Source organism: Patella vulgata, chromosome 8, assembly GCF_932274485.2.
Source record: "Patella vulgata chromosome 8, xgPatVulg1.2, whole genome shotgun sequence".
NCBI classification, from domain to species: domain Eukaryota; kingdom Metazoa; phylum Mollusca; class Gastropoda; family Patellidae; genus Patella; species Patella vulgata.
The window spans coordinates 17110194-17134467 of record NC_065886.2 but is presented as its reverse complement, the minus strand read 5'-3'; the positions used below and the strand labels follow the sequence as shown (position 1 = coordinate 17134467).

Below are 24274 nucleotides of genomic sequence, written 5' to 3'. Positions count from 1 at the left end.
GCTAAAGGGCAAATTGTATATACCTACATAGATGTTAAGAGGGGCTAATCTTCTTTAGATTTGGCCAAAATAAAATATTGAATTTGATTCACCTGATGTGTTATTAATGATTGGTAATCTTTACACAATTCAATTTATGTTTCTAAAGATTGAATCTTAGTTTACTATGTGGACAAAAACACAACACTGGCTTAAGCTTTTTATACATCCAATAAAATAAATCAGTACATACAACCACGTGACATGTTTGTCATAAATAAAAGAGGATATTTTTCAGTTTATTTTGAGCAACAATCCAACATAATAAGGCCAAATAATACAACACGTGGATGAGGGTTACGCTCAGTGCAAACGCTCTATTAAACAAGCTAAACTGAAAGAACAAGGAAGAAATTTCAAAACAGGTCAGGAATGCAGTAAATATATACCTTTTAAAAATATACTTACATTTTTGTCCCGTGATTATCAATATAGGGTACTATTTCAGAGGAAGAAAATAGGATGCAATTTTTTCTATAAAATTCCCAAAAAAACCCTTACACGCGATAAATTATAGAAAATCCTTGAATACTTAAAATCTGTAAACAAATCGCTATGAATTTATACAATGGAATAGAAGCTTTGTCTTAAATTTTACATACGGCCGAACTCGAACATCTCCGATGCAACTGTATTTTCTAATTAGGTCAAATGGAAATTTATAACAAGATAGTTAGTCATTATGGTGTTAATAGAACATGTATTGGGGACTGCCCAGAAAACTCGACGTTTCTAGGTAAATAGTTGACACCTAGAAAACTATACTTGTGATTTTTCCCAAATGGCACCCGGTGGAATATATACTCCAAGAAGCGATATCAAACGCTTGAAACCCGGTTGACAACTATTCTAGACCGCCCCTAATTAGATAGGAAATACTAACGGGCACTGTAATATATCTAATCATAATATAGGAATACTACTTACAGCAGCCACTATAATTATACAGGAAAGAATTATAAAGATCTACTATCCAACGTTGAATATTCTTGCTGTATAAGTATAATGACGGGAAACACCGCGCGGTTTAATATTTATATATCTATTGTATGAAAATGTAGGAACAAATTATAAAGATTGGCAACAAGATGTTATTTGTATAGGTAATATTGTAACATCTACAAAGATATCTGGAATTAATAATTTCAGTATGTTAAAGTACAATAGTATGATTATAATGTAGGAAAAGACCGCAGGGGTCCACAGCTGTTATTGTTAAATATATTCTTGGTAACTTCGATATATCAGGCATCTCGATGGTAAGGGAAGCAACTTTTGTCTCTTGCCATTGTATAACGTCCGCTCCTCCTGGCGATGTTCCTAAACTGACTTCATAATACAGGTTCTTCCATGGGGACGTAAATAAATCTCTCCATGACATTTCCATAGATTTACCATCAAATGATCGGGCAATTAATAATTTTGAACCCGCTGAAATATATAGAATAGTAATAATAGTAACTTTATTCATTCAGAATATACCATTCAATATAAACCAGTAGTCACACTGCACGGTTCATTCAAATAATATTACGAAAATGAGCATATTTCTAAAAACAGGGCCAAAACATCCGGTTAAACGCGCTATCGTTGCAAATTTACAGCTGAATAGTTGAACTAAAATTTTTTCGAACTCCACTTCATAAACGAAATTAAAGATGATCAAATGAAATTTAATTTCTGACATAATCCAATAAAAAAGTAAAGACTTTTTGTAACCCGTGGATAATTTTACACATCATAGATCAAATTTGAAATTTTTCTATTGGCAGAATGACTTATACAAACCTTGTAAAATTGGAGGTTGTGCTACAGATGATATTACTGTTGATATAGAATTGTCTTGTCTTCCTAATACATTAATAGTAGAAACACTAACATTATAGTTAGAGTTAGGTTGTAGTGATAAACTTCTTAATTTAGCCTGGTTATAACCGATCTCTGAAACTCGAACTTCCTTATCTAAATTATAACCTGGACCATACACCGATACCTGGTAATAAAAGAACATAAATCTAATACTTGTAACGACCAATGTAAATCGTGTAAAGAAGACAATCTGTTTCACAGAGGATTACGAAATTTTTCCAATAACTCTGTAAATGATGACTGCTTTCAACACCTGACGTCACATCACACGGCGTCAATCATTGGCTCAATGGTGCGTGCATTGTTTACATAAGACATTTACACTAAATAGGACATATTTTTCAAAACCTTTATTTATTTTTCTAAACCTTAAAACAGATGTTCAACAATTTCATTTGCAGAACAAAAAAGTTAATCTGTGGGGCCCATTAAGCAGCATCGATGTAGCAGCCTGGCTAATATCTACGGCTGATCAGTTTTTCAGTCAGGGTGCTTATTCTAAACCGAAACACTAACTCGTTTTATTATGAAAAAAGACACTGCTAATTCTTGGCGTTCAAATGTGCACAGATAAGATTAAAAGTCCATCTGTCTGGAATTTCTCATTTTCTTAAAAATTGAATACCTGTATAGACTTGGTACCAATTCTGGTATTTTCTAAATCCCATTTTAATCGTAAACTATTAGTCAATGGATAACAATCATCCTTCACCGGATATGCAGATACTCCATCTTGATGAATAGCGATTTGCCCCTCTGCTATGGCAGCCATTTTGTTTATAACCAGAAGAACGCCATCAGTAGTAGCTGTAGTTGGTAACCCAGCTTTATTATAACATCTTACAGTAGAATAAACTTGTTTAGAGTTCTGTATTTGATCAACGGGGAGTTCTACTTGAGCAAATGATTGTTTATCTGGTACAGGAGTAAATGGCTGTATATCAACACCGCCATGCGTTGAACCTAGTATGTAAAACAAATGAATAAACGTGTCAATAATTAAATAACCCCCCGCCCCTGCTCAGCTACATAAATTTTTTGTAAATCAACACTTTTATGAGAAAAGTTTCTCAGCCGTGTGCTTTGTCCTTTATCGTCAGATGTGGGACAGGATGGGCACTTAAAGCACGAGATAATGATATAAACATTATGTGATATCACAATTAATGCTTTGCACCCATGAGATTGAATCACAATGTCATTGTATTAATTCATAATAAAAATTGACGTCAAACGAGGTGTTGAATTTCTCTGTTTAAAAAGCTTAATGTGTATGTATATACGCCCAAATGACGATAGAGACCATGAGGTGGGGGGGGGGGATACATTGTCTCAGGAACCTGGCAAACCCCCTGCTGCAAAAATTCCTGGATCCGCCCCTGCCTACATGTTCTCTTGTTGATACAAATAGTAGATTGTATGTTGTAGAAATTAACAATAATTACAGCCAACCGTCGACTTAGGTTACATACATAGAGATACGGTATTTGTTATATGTTGTAATGCAAAATGAAATTGGATTTAACGTCCTACTGTTCTACATTTGGTGGGCTAATAAAGACGGGCATTCGCCATACAGTGGGCCACGAGGGGAATCTTGTCTATAACCGATTAACAAATTACGTTATTCCAACGTTGAAAATAGTGAAGTATTACCTATAGCCCATTGACAATATTCTACTCCTGATTCTAGATCTCCTACTTTCCAGTTAACTGATATGAGTTTGGTTAGCTGGAAATTTACATCATCCTCTAAAATGATCAAAACATATTTAAATCAACAAAAGAGAAAGACAGACAAGAAACACTCGAGTTGATGCGAATTCGTCCTTCAGAGTTCTGATGACAAAGGTTACGTGGTTTTGATCAAATATTAACTGTGACTGGCTTAGTAAACAGTAAAAAAAACTGTCATGTAATAAGCAAGTTTTAACCCTGAACTTGGTGTGGATAACCATTCTGATAATAACATAGGCTTCTGTCAATTTTATTTAAATAGCTGATTTTTCATTGTGGTGGTCAGTAATATTTTCCATTAAAGTACCCCACAATCAACAATTAATTTCTTACCTATACCATCGTTCATCTCTGATATTATTGGCGGAGTCATATCGGCAACAATACTCTCTGATTGGCTGACAGTTGTTAGTCCGGCGCCATTGGTTGACATCACCGTCAAGTAAAGTAATGTATTATGGGCTAAATTTAGACCAGATGCTGTAGCGTGCTGATTTCTGCCAACACTTGTGAACGACTGAATCTGGGTTCCACCTTTCACAGTTCCTGAAATTAAAATGATTGTTTTGATTGAAAACCGTTGTCAAAACGATTTAGAAAATAAGAATGCTCCCTGGGTAATTTTACAATGTAATCAGTAAATATATTTGATACCAAAATCAACTGGATTGCTAAATAAAATCTACAAAAACAGGAAATGTATTGCTATAACTAAATACCTACATGATTTAAACACTATTGTATTACTTATAGTCACTGATATATTTACATACAGTAGTACATGTATTCAAGCTAAAATTACCTAGTGCCCATTGATAATCTGTAATAGGACTTTGATCATCTTTAAAATGCCAGGTAAGATGAAGAGATGACCAATAAGGTCTAAACACTGTATGATGTATTAAATGATTAGAATCACTGGTTATATCTATATAATTAACTTGTTGTACATATACATCATCTACAGCTAATATCATATGTAATTTACTTGTACCAATTCTTATCACTTCGCTTGCTTCTCTTGGATAGAATACATAAGTAAATTTGTTCCATAATATTAATGGCTGTTGGTTGATGTCACATATCCCCCGACATCGTTCTGGGTCAAGGCTGAAAGTGTGAGTTTCTTGTCCGAATTGCACGAAACCTTCCACGTTGTGATGCTGAATGCTAACATCATGTGGATATCCGACATGTACTATAACATGATAAGCACTGTGGGTGTTTAAATCAAAAACTGTTTGTTGAATATGACCTTTCACTTTAATATAGGTTCCACCCTCTTTTGAAACGGAAGGTTGTGATTGGATGATTTTAATACACGAGGTGGAGTCAATATACCAAGGAGCTGGTGGTTGGTCATCACATTCCTTATTTGATTCTGTCACGCCTTCTTCAAATGATGGGTTGGCGATGAGATTTTCTCCAATATAATCTATATCAACCGGTACTGGGGGCGTGATATCAATTGTAATACCACCAGACACTGCTACATCAGATTTCAACCCACTTCCATCTACAGCATACACTTTATTATAAATTTTCATACCTATAACAATAAAATACAGTAATGGTATTTGTTACGGTGGCACTAATACTTTGATAATAATATATCACATTTGAAAACAAAACACTCAGAAATTCATTGTTTGGAAACAGATGGCTTGAGCCGTTATGGGATGGTCTGGAGGTATATTATATTTGAGGGGACTCTTTCCAAAGGCATTTGAAGAGATAAAAAAAACTGTTTTCATTATCTTGCCCACTATACTACAGCAAGGGACCAGTATCACACGTGTCGGGGCAAGACAAAAATATGACGAGTGATATATCCCTACTGTAGTATAGATAATGTCACGATAATGACATGATTTTTATTTAATAGTCAACTCTTCATCTAATCGAAATTGAGATTCGATTTTATTCAATTAATATGGAAAGTTTAGAATGCCTACCATGATTTAAAGGTGAGGTTAGGTTTACAGACACTCTAGTATTTAATCCTACATTCTTCCAGTCGTGTATATTACAATCTGTAGTACTAATACCAGTACCAATACACCAGTAATATTTAACTATACTAGTACCACTATCAGTAAAACCATACCACGATGATGATATAACTGTTGTAGAGTTTTGGTAATCTTTATCATAGATATCTGTACAATATGAAATAGTAAGAGACTGTATCCCCCAATTTATCATGGTTGTCTATAAAAAGCATGAATAATAAAACTTATCACTGTTACCACTGTTTGTCGTGTATTTTGTACACGGTGAACAGTCCATTTGCTGATTACACCATTTTGCCTATACCGTTTATTTAGGACCTCGAATTTTGTCTAATGGTTTGGATTGTTCGTACTTGGTTTTATCTTATTATTATCACAAATCAGGAAATTTCTTAGGGAAATGTCATGAAAATATGTATCAGATTTAAAAGATTAAAAAATTGAAATCGGCTAAAATAAGTCTATGAGTAGTGTTGGGTAATTTAAAGGTGGCCGCAACGTCCCCCCCCCACCCCCAAGAACCCACAAATCTTTGAATAACACTGTTGATTGTAAATTTTCTTCTTGGAAAGAACATGACTTTTGTGCAAAGCGACCAAGATACCATGATCGTACGCAGACTAAGTTCAAGAAGCTGTAGGATTTAATAAAAATTTTACGGTGTTCTGGTTTTTGGGGGTGCCACTCTATATTCAATAATTTCAATAGTTTACTTACCATTACCATCATATATAATACCAGAAGTGGGAGTTGTATTGTCTATTAATATTCCATCACTATTGGCCCAGCTCAATAATCCTGCTTTATTATAAGCTAGTACAGTACTATAATATTCTCTATTCTCTTGTAGATTTAGATTAGTAGCTGTATATACACTAGTATTTCCAGGTACTCTTGTAGATGACTGATGAACGTTGTGGCCTACATTTCAGGAGAAAAAAACCCAAGACCGTTATTTATTACATTATTAAAGATGCAATATGTAAGTTTTAGATAAATAGATAATGAAACAGCAATAAAAAAAAATATATTGAAAATTGCAGTTCTCTATTTTGAGGGAAGTTGTCAGTGTTTGAGGTTTTGCTTAGAATAGCGTAGTCTCGATTTTTTTTTAATGTAACCATTGTTATCGTATTTCAAATCTTGACATTCCGATGGCCTAGAGAGTTGATTACGTGTTTTCTTGTGAATAAATTTCTAATAATTGATAACATTTGAGGCAAAAATAAAGTTTTGCAATCTTTAAGACTAACTATACTTAATAATGAGATTGGTCGGGACTGGTTCAAAAATATCTTTAGGAATGGAAACATCAGTTTAAAAATGTTGTCATACAATTAATTAATACATGTTTCCGTGAAACATTTAATGTGATTATGTTAGTATTAAAACCCACCTTGTGGATGGGTGCTTATATAAGGCTTAAAATAATCGAATCCATGAATTCCTCCTCTAAATTTATTCTTCCAACCAACAATAATCTGATTGCTGGATGTTTGGTAATCTAAATCCTTAACACTTAATATAGTTTCTAATTCTTTTATCTGGATAAAAAAATAGAGAAATATCTCAAAATCAAATCAATAATTCTATTTAAAATAGGTTAATCAAAACGGGGAAAAATCGTGATATAATGACAGTTATAATTATTAAATAGCTTGGTGTTTTTAACTTATTTTTAAGTACTTACATCAGCTCCCGCTATGTGACTGACACTCGGAGCAGACATCAGTGGTGTAATACCAGGAGACTTAAATATCGCATATTGATTTGCATTATACCATACCCTCACAAATACACTATATGTTATAGACTTATCTAAAACTTTAGCTGGAATAAATAAAATAATATTACGAAATTACATGTACTAGAAACACGGTGGGACCTTAAGCCGATCTCTGTGACACACCTTTACAAGCAAGAAGATTTTTGTTTATAGAGCTTTATACGTATGTTTCAATGTTTATAGTTGAATGTATTGATAAGGTATCCTACTGTGACTGAGTGAAGTTTGTGTGATTTGTTAATATTACATACTAATAAATATACAGTATTAATAATTGTTTCTTGAAAGAAATGAATAACATTTTTAAAAGGTATACCTGTAGGTAAAGTAATTATAGTTTCGGTATTTTCACCAACATCAAACCATGTCCTTTCTGTATCAGTGTCATATATTCCACTGGGTGAATTTTCACCGGAATGTCCGGCACTGCATTCATATCTAAAATACCATATGCTGAGTTTGAATTCAGGGTAATTGCTATGTAGTTAATAATGAACTAAACTGGTCTTGGCAGGCTGAAGCCAAGAGCACCATGATCTAGCGGGCCTGCGCCAAGTTGTATGATATTTTTGGTTTATTAAAGAGGTTTAATTTATCTTATAGATGAGAGGCCGTGTTGGTTTATTAAAGAGGTTTAATTTATCTAAGTTTAAATTACCTTATAGGAGAGATGCCTTGTGGGTTTATTATCCTCCATCTGGCAGCTAGAAAATTATCAGACGATGTGTAGTAAGACTGTGTAGCATCAGATGACATCAAATTAGTCATGTCTGTAACTTGGATAATGTTATTTGGATTCCCTGCAAGAATGAGTATAAATAAAACATTCAATCACATGGCGGATTGCATAAAATATACAAAAACATAGAAATACAGAAATAGGGTGGCATATAACATCTGGAATTACTTAAGGTAGACTAAACACGGTGGGCCATTACTGTGGCGAATGCCAAGGAAAAGCTGGCAGAAAAATTCACAAAGAATTAATTAATTAATATGAATAATTTTAAAGATACATTATGGGAGATTTGATAACGAGTTGGCAGTTTTCACTATAATAATTAAAAACTAGATAATGTAAAGGCAATTTGCTGAATTTCATTCAAATTGATCCACTATGAACCGAGAACTAAGCGTTTGAAATTTTCGCCTAGCCTCTATCATCATTACTAAAGTCAGTACGATAAACAGCATAGACTCGATTATCCATTTAATCGTCAATTCGTGAACGAAAGTTAGTCAGTAAATCGGCTCATAATCCACTTAAGATCACAGGCTAGCGATACCATCTAGAGTTGATTATGGTCTGGATAGGTTAATTAATGTCTAATTAATAATTTAGATAACATTTCAGGCCTAAAGAAAGACCTGCATTAGACAGATTTAGCTCTTGCATAATGTATGTTTAAATAAAGTTGATAGATATATACCTGTTGAGATGTCTCTACAGTTGTCAGCATCTGAACATGTTTTGTCTTGTGCAGCACAAACACAATGTCCAAGACAATTATACGGTTGACATCTCCTGGCTAAATCTAACATTCCTCCTTCTACAAGTTCAAATTCAGAATGAGCAGGTTGACTTTTTAATCCAACCTATGTCAAAAATAAAAATGATATGTAACACAATAAAACGACTAGAAGTAAAACATATTGGTAGTTAATAGATACGGATACTGAAGTGGCAATTTTGCCTCAGTCTGATACATCCGATTTAGAGGTGTAATTTCTCTTGTTCTACTGTAGTACATATATGATATACTAGAAAATGATTAAATAGCAATAATTACCCCGTTAACAGCCCATACAGATATGAAAACAGAATTGCCCATATGAAGTGTCTTGGTAGTTATTGTAACTGATTGTACGACTCCTTCATCATTAAAATTATCTCCAGCCACATGTTGAAACGTGGTTTGTTGATAGCCCTGTTAAAACATTTTTTCATAAAAGAATTTCGTGAAGTAAAAAACAATATGTCATATTACCTAAGATTAATTGCAGACCGAAACCAAGCATTTTATTTATAAGATTTTGGGTGTTTGAATGCTGCTAATTTACGCCAAAAATTGTATTATGCTCAAGAATACCACATATTACCGTAATTAGAGATACTTGCCTCGTTGAGATCTGTAAAGAAAGGTTTGCTTCCAACACTGACTTTATACTCGGTTATACCAGTGTGTAGATCAGCAAATCCCAACCATTCTAACTTAATAGACGTAGTAGACCAGTGGTTCCAGTTATTCCTATCTCTGTTTAAGTTAGCGGCGTGGTCAGTATCAATGGCAAACATACCTGAAACAACATTCACTAATTATTTCATTGGGGAAGATACACAATTTGTAATATGGTAAAACTTTAATTCTCCAAAATGACCAGAACAAAAGCAAAACGACATCGAGTTCAGATTTTTCATAATTATCAGATTACTTAGTCATTTTAAAGTGGAAAACAAATAAAAAAAAATGAAAATTAAAATTGCCTGTTTTCTTAGAGTACGTGGATTTATTTAGATCAAGAATGAGTTATCAGATATCATGACATTTGTTCTTATATAATGTTATATAACTATTAGCACTTTTAATCGATACAAACAATACACGTACCTCTGGTAGGTGGTGTAGAATCAACTGTTATATCATCTGTAACACTCGACAGACACAAACCAGCTAAATTACAACCAATCACTTTAACTTTATATTTACTCCCATCGTGTAGAGCTAGACCAGAAAATGTGAACTCTGTTACCACACTAGGAATCTGAAACAAAAATAGTAATATATTCTCTAAAACTAAAAGTATTACAACTATACAATTTAACTTCGTCACCGTTCGTTAGACAAACCTGTGAAACCACTGTATTTTTAAAATAGTAATCTATCCCTTAACAGTTTTCCAACTATGCAATTTTACTCAGGCACTGTCCAGTGGACATCCTCGTAATGCCACTGTATTTTTCTAAATTACTGAATTCATTATAGGCATGCTTATTTTTTATCAAAATGTTTCATTTTTCAAAAAACAAAATATGTTTAAAATTATCGATAGGACTTACCTCCATAGCTGAAGAATTAAAATCTCCCAATAAATGAGGTGAAATAGAAATGTATTGTCTTTCTATATCTGATTCATCATCAGTAAACTTCCATTCAATTTTAATACTAGATTTTGATATGGTAGTTGAAGGTAAAATAGAACTAAACGATGAGACGGGAACTGCCCTTTGTACTACTACTGGTAATGTTGTATCGATCTTAAAACCATTTGATGTAACTTCGCTGTATAAACCTAATAATATAAAATCTAGGTGCAGTGGCGGCTTTGAAATACACAAATAATACAAACGATGATGATATAAATATAATAGTAATCCTATGCAATTTTACAAAAGAAAGATGTCGATTCGTCTACAATGAAGCCGGGTCTAGAGGACATGCCCTCATGTTTCTATATTCTATCCCGCAAAGGGGTAATAACTCTAACCAATTTTAGAAAGGGAACATATTTCGTGTAGGAACCCTTTTACTACTTATATTGCGAATTTATACATTGGGTCCATAACAGTAATGCTTGTTCAAGTAAGATATAACTTAAATTATTGTTTTTGTAAGCATCATTAGCGTCATTAAAATAATTTGAGTCGTACCTGCTTTATTGTAACATCTAACAGTAATATAAATTCTAGTATCAATAGGCAATAGCTTATTATCAGGTAAATTAGATCTATAGGCCAGTTCGACCACTGGTAAATCTTGAGGGCTAAGTAACTCTTCGCCTCCAATGGTTGTTCCTACTCTCCATTCATATCTCGCTATACCAGATTGTGCATCTTTAAACCCATGCCATTTGGCACCAACAAAGTTTCTGAAATCAGGATGACAATCCTTAAAAATTGCACACAACACATTATGTTAACTTATTCAGTAGTAGAATCTGATTCTGGAAGATAATAATTGCAACACTCTTATATAACCCTAACTGCTAAGAACCAATTTATAAATGTCAATCATCTAATTAAGATAAGTTTCCAGCTAAATCGTTCGGGCGATCGACAAGGGTGGTAGCATATGAGGTCATTTACAGGACAAATTGACGAAATTAAATATTGAATAGGCTTCTTCGTTTCACTAGTTTAAATGATGCATATCAACATCATACGGATAGGATTGTAACTTTTGTTAAATAGAATCTTCATATCAATAATGTAGGCATATAATATCAATTTTAAAACAATCAGTTGATAAATGTAGTCTTTAGAGTGTTCATAAGAAATTGTGGACGGACGGACGGGCGAACGGGGGCGATTGCAATATACGACCACGTATAAAAATGGCTTATTGTAAAATGCCTTCTAAGACAATATCTACTGCAGCGGTCCCATAGCAGAGGAGACTCGATAAACGTGATCCAATCATATTCGTGGATCCTCATGTCTATTTTATAGTTTGTTCTGAAAACTAAACAGACTTGATAATCGTGTTTCAATTACCTGGTTGCTTGGAATTCTACATCTAAATCTTTCGTTCCATCTAAAACTCGTCCCACGTCCGGTGGTGTCACGTCAATTATTACCCCGTCAGAAATGGCCGACGTACACATGTCAGCCATATTGCACCCTGTTACCATGGTGATATATTTTGTTCCAGGAGTAAATTTGGACGGTGGAAAAGTAAAATCTGAAATATGTATCGGTTTTTAAAATTTATTAAAAGATCTACTTAATTTATTTGAAAGAGAATAGTCCATATTTTTACAATAAAACTTAACTAAAATCTGAAATATCGGTTGTTACGACATCTACCTATTTTATTTTAAAGAAAATAGCCCCTATTTTTACAATAAAACTAAACCATATCATCAATAGTTCTATGACAGAAAAGTTGGATTGTGCTTTGTAATAATATTTTCCTTACGTGTAGATATTCCTGTTTTGATTTCTGGAATTATGTCATCACAATCATCACAGGTACCAACTTTAACAGTATAGTATTGCATGGATGAATGGGGATCGTGGAATCCTTGCCATCTAACAGAAAGTAGTGATTGTTTAGTTATATAATCTACGTCATCTCCGGTATAGTTTGTATTAAGAATATCGATCACATGTCCTGTGGTAGGAGGAGTTGTGTCTACTGTCACTGGATGAGATATTAATGTAGTAGATAACCCTGCACCATTAATGGCCTGAAACACCACAATAGACAAGAGTTATTGTAAAATTGGTATATAGAATACAAAGATAACCAGCATATAGCATGAATTTGAAAAATTTTCTATTGGAAATTACATCAAATATAAGCATACCGTCTTAACGATTAGTGTCAATTTCTTTGAAATAATTAAGGGATAAATAATAAAGCACAATGTTTATTCCCAACTTATCTATAGTTACATCAAGCATAATTCATTAAACTTTTTTTCTATCTAAAAACGTAATGTAAAATTACAACAAGAGATATACCTGAACTGTGACGTAATAAACGTGTCCATCTTGCAATTTGTGTTCTAGGTTCGCTTCATCACAATCATTATCGGTTATCATATAAGCCCTAATGTTTTCATGACCTGGTCTAGTACCTATTGCCCACCGATACTGACTTATACCACTTTCGGTGTCTTTAAATGATCCACTCCAACTGTAAATAAATCAAATACAAGGGCTCAGGCTCTTTAATACATTATTTACAATTAATTTCAACACCAACATCCTTGTGCTATGAGGGGAGACTTCCAACTGCCAAGGGATCTTTTACATGGGATCGAAACCGAGGCATTCCGATCTATAAATGATAAAAGGTATTGTACACGTGTCGAGGTAGGCTTACTATTTCACGCCTTCAAAAACACCGGTAACCAAATACTTTGGCTGGGGTTAATGGCTTTCATTTTATTTTGTTTACTAACACTAGATTCTATATAAACCTACCACGCAGACAATACATCATTTGACTGTATATATGTATTAGTAAATTGTATAGGTTTAGATGTAGTTTCTGGTGGACTATTATCAATTATGAAACCTTCAGATGAAACGGTTTTTGTCCTGTTTACAAAATCAATTGCTGAAAAAAACAACAAAAAAAAACAATAATAGCACTAAACAAGCAATAGTGGAGCCAGCTTATGGAACCAGGGGATGAAAGAAATGGGTGAATTCTAACAAACGAGCAATGTTGCCTAGCGGGCAATAGAAATCAATCTATTTTCTATTGAAGATTGGGGTGTGTAGGTTTATAATTAATTACACGACTTTAATACATGATTAACAAATTTAATCTAATGGTTTCTATTTGCTTTTATTTAAGTTATACATTTTTTATAGTTCTAATTGTGAAACAGAAACATGAATTTATACCTACCTTCTATAGTGACGTAATAAGTGTGGCCATTTTGTAAAGAAAGATGGTGTAATATTTTATGATTTATCAAACCAACATTATGTTTAGTTACAATATCTTCACCTCCCTCTATAGAACCTTTATAAGTAAAAGAAAATTTACAGAATGTAAAGAACAGCATATTTACAGATTGACAATAAGGTATGTTCGTTCACTTTTAACTTGTTGATTCAGCGATCACTGTCGTATCCTTGAAACAAATTAACCTTACCGATATATAAATGATATTTTGATATTCCACTTGGATGAACAGTTTTTCCACCATTTTCTTCTACGTCAAGAAAACTATCCCAGTAGACAGCTACATCACTGTCGGATGACTGAAATAATATATTGGTTATTCATATAAAACTATCACAAATACATTAATTCAGTACTGATGTAAAGTTTATTAAAGCAGCAATAATCAAATACTAGAAACAACCGATAGCTATATAGCATATTATCCGAGGATGGAACCATTATCCCGAAACACTATTAATCGGGCTAACAGGGAATTACAAGGAATGAATGACGCACCAAATATTATACGTGTTCAAGTATGCTAGGATAGAGATAATGGGGTTCGACTATATTTATATAGAACTATTTACCTGATATTTAATATCTTTCAAGTTCTCCACCCACACCCGACCACCATTTGGTGGAGTCAAATCAACAGTTACACCATCACTACATGCGTTTACTTCTTCCAAATCTTCCGTCCATTTTTCATGACCAGCAACAACAGCATCAGCATGGATACAGATATAATACCGCCTTCCGTGTTTTAAAGTATTTTGAGTTAATACATTGATGTATTCGTTTTCTGTGAAAAGAAATATAAAGAAATGCGGTAAAACTGGAGTCTTAATGATGAAGTCAACCAAGACTCCTTCAAAGTACGTGTTCATATTATAGTTGTTAGGCTTAAGGAAATGGCACACGGAATCAATAGAATAAAGCTTAATGACGTTTGAAGATTACCGAAACTCCCTCACCGGTTTGTCCACACTTTATAACATCTGGATGTGAACAAGGATCTCTTATCATCATCTTCGGTTGAGTAAAATGTGTTAGAGTAGAGAATGCTGGGTCTTCCAGTAAACCCCAAGTATAGTTTCTATGTCTTAATGTGGGCCATACAGCTGATATAATATTTTTATAAGGTGTATAGTCCACATCTGGTTTAGACCAGACTGCGTTCTGATCCAGAGAAATTGATGTTCCTAGTTCATTTGTGTTGGGATCTGAAATACAAAACAAACAACATATTCAAATTATTCAAACGCTACTCATAAAAGGGTGGACATGTCTGCGATATCACCTCGGTGGAAGCGGACGTAAAATATAACTAACTAACAAAATGAAATGAAATGGGGTTTAACGTCCTACTGTTCTGCTCCTAACCTGGGCTAATGAAGACGGGCATACGCCATACAGTGTGCTATGACGGAAATTTTGCCCGGACAGCGGCACTACGGCCTACTCTTATATCGAATTCCAACTACCAAGGGATCTTTTACGTGCACGCCAATGTGTACACGGGACCTCGGTTTTTCGTCCCATCCGAACTACTAGACAGCTTTCCTTGTCAGCCCCTCCGTCCTGCAACTAACTAACAACAACATAATTATTGGATCTGTCACAACTGCGAGTGTGCGTGTGTGTGTGTGTGTGTGTGTGTTTATTTCAATTTCACGATATATTCAAAGAGTACTTACCGTTATTTAATGGCTGTCCTATAGCATCTATAATAATAGCCGGTATAATTAATACCGGATCTACAGATGAACAGTTTTTAATATCCGACGATATTATTGTTGATAAACCAGCTTTATTAAATATTCGTACAGCCAATCTTCTGCATTCACTAAAATCAACTTCACCATCTAAATTAATTCTAAACTGAAACTAAGAAATAAAAAAATATTACATGAAATAGTTTGTCTTTATGGCACAATTTCGAACAAAGGTTCGCGTGGTTGCATAGTTATCATGTTGAAAAGAACCAATGTTTTTGCTTCAACGCAACATTTTGTGTGGTGCTTACCATCCCTTTTCTGTCTATTGGTTTGCCTAAAACCTGTAATCAAGTTTACTTTTTAGGGCATTTTCATAATGTATACAGCTGTAACAGATTTATAAAAACATACAGACAATCTTAAAATTTAGATTCTTACCATTGTCTCAGTGATTTTCTGCACATTGTTTACTTTACTCCATTTAGTTAATAAATGACTATTGTGTTTATTATCTGTTATACTCCACATATATTTATCTATGGTAGACTCCACAGAACACACTTTATCTTCGGTATTACTCTTGTAAGTCAAGCTAACATCTAACTGATATATGGAATAAAACATAAAATGATAACCGTATTATAATAAATCAAACCTTCATATCAGATTACATTTAGTAGCTCATTGGCAGAGTTTAGGTTCATACAGTGTTAATTGTATACTTCGTTAGGTTATGCAGTCGCTGTGCTTATTAATGTGTTGGTACAACGTTACATTTTGATATCTGGGTGATTGTGTTATCATTCTGCCAGCAACAATTACTATAGTGAGCTGCAAATTAAATATTTGATTGTATATAAATATTGGACATATAGAAAAAAAACACCTTAATTAGTTGGATTATATTATTTATATTTGAATTACCTGGGAACCATGCATCTTTTTGTGGAGTATATCTATATGTGGCATATCAGGTTTGCTCAACACTGTTACACCATTACTGACTACAGGTTGAGAACAAACATCACCCGAACAGAACCTCACACTACTTCTATATGTTTTACAATAATCTAATGCTACTGGTTGGAAGATTTGACCAGAATTTGATAGAAACTTCTTATCTTCTACATTGTGCCATATATCCTCTGTTAAACAATGAATAATAATTTAATAATAACAACAATAACATTCTAATATCAGTTTGCCGTGCAAAGTTCTTTATTTTTATCAACCATACAATTTATGTAAATTTTAACAATCAAACGCTACTACTCTACAGATTCTATTTTTTTATTCTAATTATAAATATATCCAAATGCTATAGTCAACAATATCAACCCATACCAATGCATTATATTCATTTATTTCAAAGTAATTCAATCATTTATTTCGAAGTAATTTAACTATTTATTTCAAATTAATTCAATCATTTATTTACCTGTGTTTTTCTGTCTCATTTGTAACGTCCATTTAATATCAGGATACATATGTTTATATGCATTTGATATTGTCCAATGTGCCATGTAATAAGATGTTGATATTTGATAGTCAATATCCGACTCACAATCTGAGCTTGAATTCTGTGTCAGAAAAAAATGGCGTATAATATTTGAGAGTTCTTAATTGAATTTATTATAGATAAATAAATGAAAAATGATAATACCAATAACTGTTAATACTTCCAGTATCAGTTCAATAAAATCAATATTGTACTATTTTTATCTTACTAATATTAGGAAAATAGTTTACCTGTTGCGAATGGTGGTTTGGTAGCCAGGATAGTCTTTCTATGTCTGTTAAAGTGAAAAAAAAGTAATATGGTATAAGGATAGGCATATAATGTGATGTTTTATTTGAAAAAACTTGGATTAAAATAAGGAGTAAAATAGATTTATAGCCATAGTATGCATTGTACATTGTCAGCAGTACTTAATATCAAATACAAGAGACATAAATGTGTCCCTTGCTGTCGGCCTACACCAACTATTGTTTATGAAATGATATTATAGTTGATGTCAAATGTCAAAGGGTAATCTAAATTGAATCATCAATACAGTATTTACGAGGCAATGTGTATTCGTAAAAAATGTGGTTGTGAGGTAATCTTTATTCGTAAACACTGTAGTTATGAATAAGGCTGTTTAATAATTTACCCTTCTGCTGACAATCAGAGCCATCTTTTATCCGAACTTCATTATTCAGGTTAACATTTTTCTGAACTATAGTGATACCATTAGACGATGCTTTTGTTGTTCCAGCGTCACTCCTAGCTGTTACCGTTACAAAGTATGTCTAAAAATAGTAACAATAGTAATATTGACAAAATAATACCAATACATACAAATGTAGATTTCTGTATTTGTGCACTAGACTAGTCAAATGTTCGTTAAATCTGACCCCAAGTTCACAAAACATTCTCAGACTTAAGTTAAGAATTTACTCAATTTTCAATCACTGTTTATGAGAAATATCTTTGATCCAGTAACCCAAAACTTTGCACATAGTTTCTTATTGACGCATTTGATACATTAACACAACAACTGTTTTATAAAAGGCTATATTTTAGTTAAAATAAGGCGAAAAATTTTGAGTAATTTCTTAACTTAAGTCTAAGAATTCTTTGTGAACTCGGGACCAGAATGTTAGAAGCATTTCTTAGTAAAAGTGGGGAACATCATTTTTCTTAATGATTTTGATGTGCTAAATACGAATATCGATGTTCCAAAGCCCAAATTTGAGTTTTTGACCTTCTAATTAGCATAAATACTAAATGGCCGCCAAATGCTGCTAGATTGTCGGTATTGAGAGTCGGTATTGCGCATCAACTGCAGATGGCAGGACCAGAAAATGGCGTCGAAGTGGCCAGCGTTGCTCTGACCAATGTGTCATGGAACGGGCCTCTTTTGGTGGTCCAAGCATAATGGATTGGGGTGGAATCGGCCTGTACTAGAAAGTGTGTCCTGTGATGTTCCAAAATCTTGGTCCAGGGAGAGGAGGCGGCATCACAGCAATGCGCTACATCGACCAAGCTCTCAGACCCCACGCCATACCACATTTCGCACATCATCGAGACAACGTTTTCCAGCATGACAACGCATGTGCCCACGCCGCCAGAGTTACTTAGGACGTTCTACAGCAGAACGATGTCAACGTTATGCACTGGTCAGCCCTTAGTCCGGACTTAAACCCAATTGAACATCTTTGGGATGAAATTCAGTGGAGACCAAACACAGCCAATGGATTGTGCCAGACTTTTCTGAGAGTGTGGTTCCAGTTGCCAATGGCGTTCACCAATTGTCTGGTCCACTCCATGTACAGACGCTGTGCTGCTGTTATTGATACTCGTCGTGGATACACCAGGTACTGATGTATAGACTTGTGTACAGACTCTAAACCTTCTCGTAAAGTCTTGGAATTGTGATGAATTAATCACTAATATAATGTGTCAACATTACTTTGATCCATTTAGTAAGTCGTTCTTTAGAATGATTTGATTAAGTGCCTCTATGGTTTTGAAATCGTACTGGCGTTTATTTTGCTGTGGAGGCTAGGCCCAAAATTCAATCGCTACTATCTCGGTTCAGAGTTAAGCAATTTGACTGAAATTTTCAGCTTATTCCCTGTACATTATTGTAGACACGCACAAATATCCAAAAGGAAAGGGATATCAATACAAAATTTTAATCAATATGGCGGCCATCATGGATATGACGTAATAGTGATGTCATAGGGGCATAATGACACCTTTTTTTGTTTTATTGGGGTCGACTTCCTATATGTCTAAAATACATTAGGCCCAAAAGTCAATAGTTAACAAGATATCTGACAATCTAGCAGCATTTGGCGGCCATTTTGTATTTATTCTAATTAGCCGGTCAAAAACTCGAATTTCGGCTTGGGAACATAGATATTCGTATTCAGCACACCAAAATCATTAAGAAAAGTCATGTTCCCCACTTTTACTAAAAAATGCTCCTTGATTTTTAAGGAAGGTCTTTTTCCGGAAATTTAACCAGTCTAAACGGGTCTGAAAGGATGGTGGGCATCTATGGACAGAGCAATAAGGAGATTTTTCTGACGAATGAGTATCTTGTAGTTTTGTTTTTGTATACAATTGTTGTATTAAAAGATCCCACTTACCTTGTGCAGCTGTAAAGTAAGCCCGAGAAACGTATGCTGGGTCTTACTGCCAACGTTTTCATCTTTTATATCACTAACAAGTGGTTGTGAACCAATACCAATACTGTACGTCACGTGTTCGGCCATATCATCAGATTCAAACCCAAACCATCTTGCTTTTAATTTAGTGGTCGACAGTTGAAAATTACTGTCTTCTAACTCCTAAAGGGAAAATTATATAAACATAAACAGATGTGTTCCAATAGAGAAATACAATCACAGATGAAAGCCTATGTTTACCATATGGTTGACTATCAACGATATTTAGTCTATGTATGTGACAACTGATAGACTTAGAAAGCGGGGAAAGTATTTTGTAATATCGGTTTGGGTTTAGTGGATATAGAGGTTTCTGTAACCAGCTATGTAGATTGCGATGTATGAGAAGAGATCCCCGGTCGAAGTTACCAAACATGATTCGATATTATATTTTTAAATATAATTAAAATTTTAACATGAAAAAGCATTATATGAAAAAGCTTACATTAACTCCAAAGTCAGCTGCCTCATCAGGTAGAATAACTTCAAATACAATTCCTTTGGCTGGTTTTCTGGTATTATGAATATATGGATTAGATGTGAACACACTGTGTAATCCAACTATGTTCTCTACTCTTATAGATACATAGTAGGTAAAGTTGTGATGTAAATCCCAATGAAGATCCTCCATGGAAAAAGCTGTACAGGTTGGTTGGTTAACTAACGTACAGCTTCCACCAGACGATAAGGAAGAATACGGATAGACGTCTTCGGTTCCCAGTGAACTACCTGTATGATGAAATACATTGTTTCTGTATATTCATGACAAAGAACAACCGTTTCGTTTTTCAGATCCGAATACAATTTTATGATGACTATTCTCCGAATAGTTGACAGATTTGACTCCATTCCCGAACACTATTAACTACGTATTAAAAAAAACGGGTTTTTCGCGAAGGCAGAACTCATGCATAAACTTACCTACGGCCGCTGTAAAGGTAAGTTGCGACGATTCGGGATCAGATACAGTTGCTGCTGACCAATCGGCTTCCAATATCTCATCCTCAAATTTAACCAATACCTCACCACCAAGAGTAGGGGGAATAGTATGAACAAAGATCGGACCTACTTCCTTGAAAATAATTATAACATGTTTTATGGGTACCATAAGTCTTACCGAAATATTCGAACTTTTTAAACTTTTGTAGAGAAATAAACCAATATTTGATTAAAGTACTAGAATCATAAACAAGAGCCACCAACCTGAACAGTTTCCTTTTCAGCTTTGTTAATTGCCTTAATACTGATGTAGAATTCGGTTCCATCACTAAGTTGCGGGTGGTAGCCACGGTACCAAGAATGGTGATGGGTTGATGTAAATGGTAAAATGTCAGGGGCAGAAACTGAACTTTCAGCAGATGCTAGACCAAATTCATAATTGTAAATTTCTGTATTCATCAAACTACCCTTAGCAGTCCAATTAACATATAACTGAAATAAAATTACTATTTGTTATGTTCTTGTCTTGTTTTTAGATTGTTAAGCCCTATGAAAATGGGACTCAATCCGGTAAAGAGAATTCGATCAATATTTTTTACTGCGTTACTAATTCTGATTTACTAGAGATGTGACTAGAATGCCTCCCAATTCCGAAAATGATCGCACGGTTCCCGGGATCAACTGTATCTTCTCAGTGAAAATTGCTGACACAGTATTGCTTATATGACATTGTATTATACAAAATGCTATACGTCCAAAAATTAGATTGCGTCAATATGATCAATTAAGACTAAAAATTTTGTGATGTAGCCTCCAAAGTAAATCTAATTTTGATTTACTAGAGATGTGACCAGAATGCCTCTTAATTCCGAAAATGACCACACAATTCTCGGAATCAGCTGTATCTTGTCAGTGGAATTTGCTGATACAGTATTGCTTATGTGACACTGCAATTTTTCACACAATAAATTCTACAGTAGACATCGCTGTACATGAATTTGTTTGGTAAGTTAAAAAGGAACTACTTTTTTGTATTTTCAAAGAGCAGTTCATTTTTTATTCAAATTAACTTCTTTTTTTTTATTAAAAATGAAATATTTTTATTTAATTGACCTTGATGGAAACACTGGGTCAATGGTTGAATTTCTGTCAAAAAAATGATGTATCACTACGCCATAATGTAATCAGGTTCAGTAAAAGTAAAGTCTATAGCAGGAGCCTCGTTTTTTTTTAACTTTATCGACTTGTGTTGATATTTTTTGATATAAAAAAAGACTCGTAGGAGATTCTCTATATACCGATTGCTATTCTTCCAAAAATCAAATTGCGTTAATTTTACCAATTAAGATTAATATTATACAACCCACTGGCTCCTTCAACGGGTAGCCGAGTGGTTAATTTGGGCATAATAAACTCACAAATCTAAATAGTATATATTATTGGGTTTATCTTTTAGTTATGGCTGACCTAGTCGGAACAGTACAATAGGGCGTTAATGACATGCTCTGTTTAGGGGAGTCCAAATTCTGAATTTACCTCTGAAAGAATATACTTACATGAGAATGCATTACAAAATACATCTTTGAAAAAAATACATCTGTCATTGGGTTTTCATCACAAAAAATATTTGCTGGATATGTATGTATTGAACCATTGGAAAACCTCTCAATTGGAAAAAGATCAGTAACTTCGACCGTTTTGGCTTTTCTCCTGAAATATATTGATCCATTCTGTTAAAATAGCATTCTCTTCATTTAATTTAGGAATACTTCGAGGTTAAAATTTATCGAGAAAAAAAATCGTCCTATAAGCATTTTTTGGAATGAAATAGGTTACTTTTACCTCATTTATAAAGATTTAGTAGCACATTAATTATGTGTAAACAATATGTTAAATAGTATAATTTGTTTACTTATTCTAATTTTTTGTAGATATAAAGATATATTATCAGACTAGGCCTTTTGTCAGCTGAGAATTTACATTAAGTGAAAAGGTATCCATGGGTTGGGTTACTATATAAAACGATTTATTTTAATGAAATATATTAACCAGCGGCTGCCAGGCAGGATACGCCCACATTTTCGAGAGATGGATAGAGAACAAGCAAACAAGAAAGTGATTTTTCCTACAAACAAGGGCCATAATTCAGGAAATTACAATTCGATATGCGCATATATCGAAAGGAACTGAGATCTTTGTGTTATAAACTTACATTTCAAGTTTCAACAAAATCGGATAAAAATTGTGACCTCTATAGGGTCCACAACTTTGATATACCATATTTTTACGCTATTTGAGAACGAACGGCGGCCATTTTGTCTGTCAATTTTGGGGCGATTTTCACAAAATTCAAACTCAACTGTCCTTAGGGTGGAACGGTAATATAATAATACGGTTTTTTAAATCGGATAAAAATTATGACCTCTAATAGGTCCACAAGCTAAAAACATGATTTTTCGTACAATCAGGGGCAATAATTCAGGAAGTTACGGTCCGATATGGGCAAATATTGAAAGGAACCGAGATCTTTGGGTTATAAACTTATAATTCAGGTTTCAACAAAATCGGATAAAAATTGTGACCTCTATAGGGCCCACAACCTTGATATACCATATTTTTACGCTATTTGAGAATGAACGGCGGCCATTTTGTCTGTCAATTTTGGGCCGATTTTCACGAAATTCGAACTCAGTCATCCTTAGGGTGACACGGTGATATAATAGAACGGTTTTTTAAATCGGATAAAAATTATGACTTCTATAGGGTTCACAAGCTAAAAACGTGATTTTTCGTACAATCAGGGGCCATAATTCAGGAAGTTACTGTCCGATATGCGCAAATATCGAAAGGAACTGAGATCTTTGGGTTATAAACTTACATTTCAAGTTTCAACAAAATCGGATAAAAATTGTGACCCCTATAGGGTCCACAAGCTAAAAACGTGATTTTTCGTACAAACAGGGGCCATAATCCATGAAGTTTCGATCCGATACATGCCAATATCGAAAGCAGCCGAGATATTTTTGGGATAAACCTATATTTCAAGTTTCGTCGAAATCGGATAAGAATTGTGACCTGTAGAGAGTCCACAAACAATTGTGGACGGACGGACGTCCGGACGGACAGGGGCGACGGCATAATACGTCCACATGAAAATGTGGGCGTATAAAAATGTACAAAACTGTTAATACTGATGATATTGACAAAAAAGAACGGGTGGATATTTGAAACTATAAGAGACGAATGTAAAACGGAAATCTGCAATTGTAAATATTTTATTTACGATCTCAATTAATGAGATAACTAGTATGATAAATACATGGATACAAGATGTTTAACGTGATATTTTTAATATAAGAAAATGACTTAAATTAAAGATTGCACTTACATACAAGTTGCATCCGGGTTTTTAAGTAGATATTTGCGTCTTGTATTTGATATATAATATACTTGATTATTTTCCTTTATTAAACCACCTTTAATTCTAGCCCCTTCTATATCTATTTCACTTATGGTAGGTAATGTTCTATCTACAACAAGTCCATCAGA

The 24274-nt window shown here is 33.9% G+C and overlaps 2 protein-coding genes and 1 long non-coding RNA gene across 3 annotated transcripts in view; all 3 read right to left on the bottom strand.

Annotated features, from left to right (window-relative positions):
* LOC126830716 (uncharacterized) overlaps positions 1-9351 on the bottom strand; it is a 39860-nt gene extending 30509 nt beyond the window's left edge. Inside the window, exons 1-10 of the mRNA XM_056102838.1 lie at positions 9234-9351; positions 8874-9039; positions 8102-8243; positions 7760-7881; positions 7348-7487; positions 7054-7201; positions 6375-6578; positions 5601-5804; positions 4448-5194; positions 3979-4191 (exon numbers count right to left, since the gene is read on the bottom strand). Coding sequence (XP_055958813.1) covers positions 3979-4191; positions 4448-5194; positions 5601-5804; positions 6375-6578; positions 7054-7201; positions 7348-7487; positions 7760-7881; positions 8102-8243; positions 8874-9039; positions 9234-9275 — 2128 coding nt within the window. The 5' untranslated portion in view covers positions 9276-9351. The remainder of the gene's footprint in view (positions 1-3978; positions 4192-4447; positions 5195-5600; positions 5805-6374; positions 6579-7053; positions 7202-7347; positions 7488-7759; positions 7882-8101; positions 8244-8873; positions 9040-9233) is intronic.
* Positions 9352-9523: 172 nt separating this feature from the next.
* On the bottom strand, positions 9524-15732 carry LOC126830507 (uncharacterized). Its single transcript, XM_050560895.1, has 13 exons — positions 15548-15732; positions 14825-15073; positions 14438-14652; positions 14056-14164; positions 13806-13922; positions 13373-13508; positions 12908-13082; positions 12360-12630; positions 11936-12122; positions 11093-11310; positions 10502-10734; positions 10053-10206; positions 9524-9741 (listed from the first exon to the last, which is right to left on the bottom strand). The coding sequence occupies exons 2-13, from the start codon at positions 14877-14879 to the stop codon at positions 9524-9526; spliced, it is 2088 nt and encodes a 695-aa protein (XP_050416852.1). The 5' UTR covers positions 14880-15073; positions 15548-15732.
* Positions 15733-16595: 863 nt separating this feature from the next.
* Positions 16596-17357, bottom strand: LOC126830734 (uncharacterized). The gene is made up of 3 exons (XR_007683951.2): positions 17318-17357; positions 17007-17148; positions 16596-16713 (listed from the first exon to the last, which is right to left on the bottom strand). It is a non-coding gene; the product is annotated as an uncharacterized LOC126830734 (long non-coding RNA).
* Positions 17358-24274: the final 6917 nt, after the last annotated feature.